The sequence below is a fragment of the Nestor notabilis genome, unplaced genomic scaffold (assembly GCF_000696875.1).
Source record: "Nestor notabilis isolate BGI_N333 unplaced genomic scaffold, ASM69687v1 scaffold18446, whole genome shotgun sequence".
In the NCBI taxonomy this organism is placed as follows: Eukaryota; Metazoa; Chordata; class Aves; order Psittaciformes; family Psittacidae; genus Nestor; species Nestor notabilis.
In genome coordinates this window covers 5,598-6,120 of record NW_009934421.1, presented here as the reverse complement: position 1 = coordinate 6,120, position 523 = coordinate 5,598, and the positions used below count along the sequence as shown (strand labels likewise).

At 64.1% G+C, this 523-nt stretch overlaps 1 protein-coding gene across 1 annotated transcript in view; it reads left to right on the top strand.

Moving 5' to 3' along the window:
* Positions 1–253: 253 nt before the first annotated feature.
* LOC104407928 (cyclic AMP-responsive element-binding protein 3-like protein 3) overlaps positions 254–523 on the top strand; it is a gene marked incomplete at its 5' end in the record, with an annotated part of 2,156 nt that continues 1,886 nt past the window's right edge. The window contains 2 exon segments of the mRNA XM_010017342.1: positions 254–385; positions 464–522. Of these exon segments, the coding sequence (XP_010015644.1) occupies positions 254–385; positions 464–522 (191 nt within the window).

Below are 523 nucleotides of genomic sequence, written 5' to 3'. Positions count from 1 at the left end.
GCAATGATGCCGTGAGTCTCCACCCCTGTGTCCTCATCCCTCTTGTCCCCAGCCTTGCCCCTTTCTGGACCACAGTCCCCTCCCCATTCCTGTCCTCATCCCTCTCCTTCCCCACACTTGTCCCCTTTCTAACACCATGGTCCTATCCCTGACCCTTCCTGGACCATGATCGTGCACCGTGGGTCCCCCCTGTGGTCCGTGGGGTGAGGTGTGGGACCCCCACCCAGGGTGTCACCCACCTGTGGCCCTGCAGCAGCCGCCGGTGCACAGCTCCCTGCTGAGGCAGAGCCAGGGCCAGTTCCAGGAGCTGGTGCTGACGGAGGACGAGAAGAAGCTCCTGGCGAAAGAGGGGGTGTCCCTGCCCACACAGCTGCCTCTCACCAAGGTGGGTCCCACTGTGCCTGGGAAGGGTGCAGGTGGAGGGTCCCAGCCCCGGCATTGCTCACCCCCCAGTCTCCCCCAGTACGAGGAGCGGGTGCTGAAGAAGATCCGTCGGAAGATCAGGAACCAGCAGTCGGCTCAC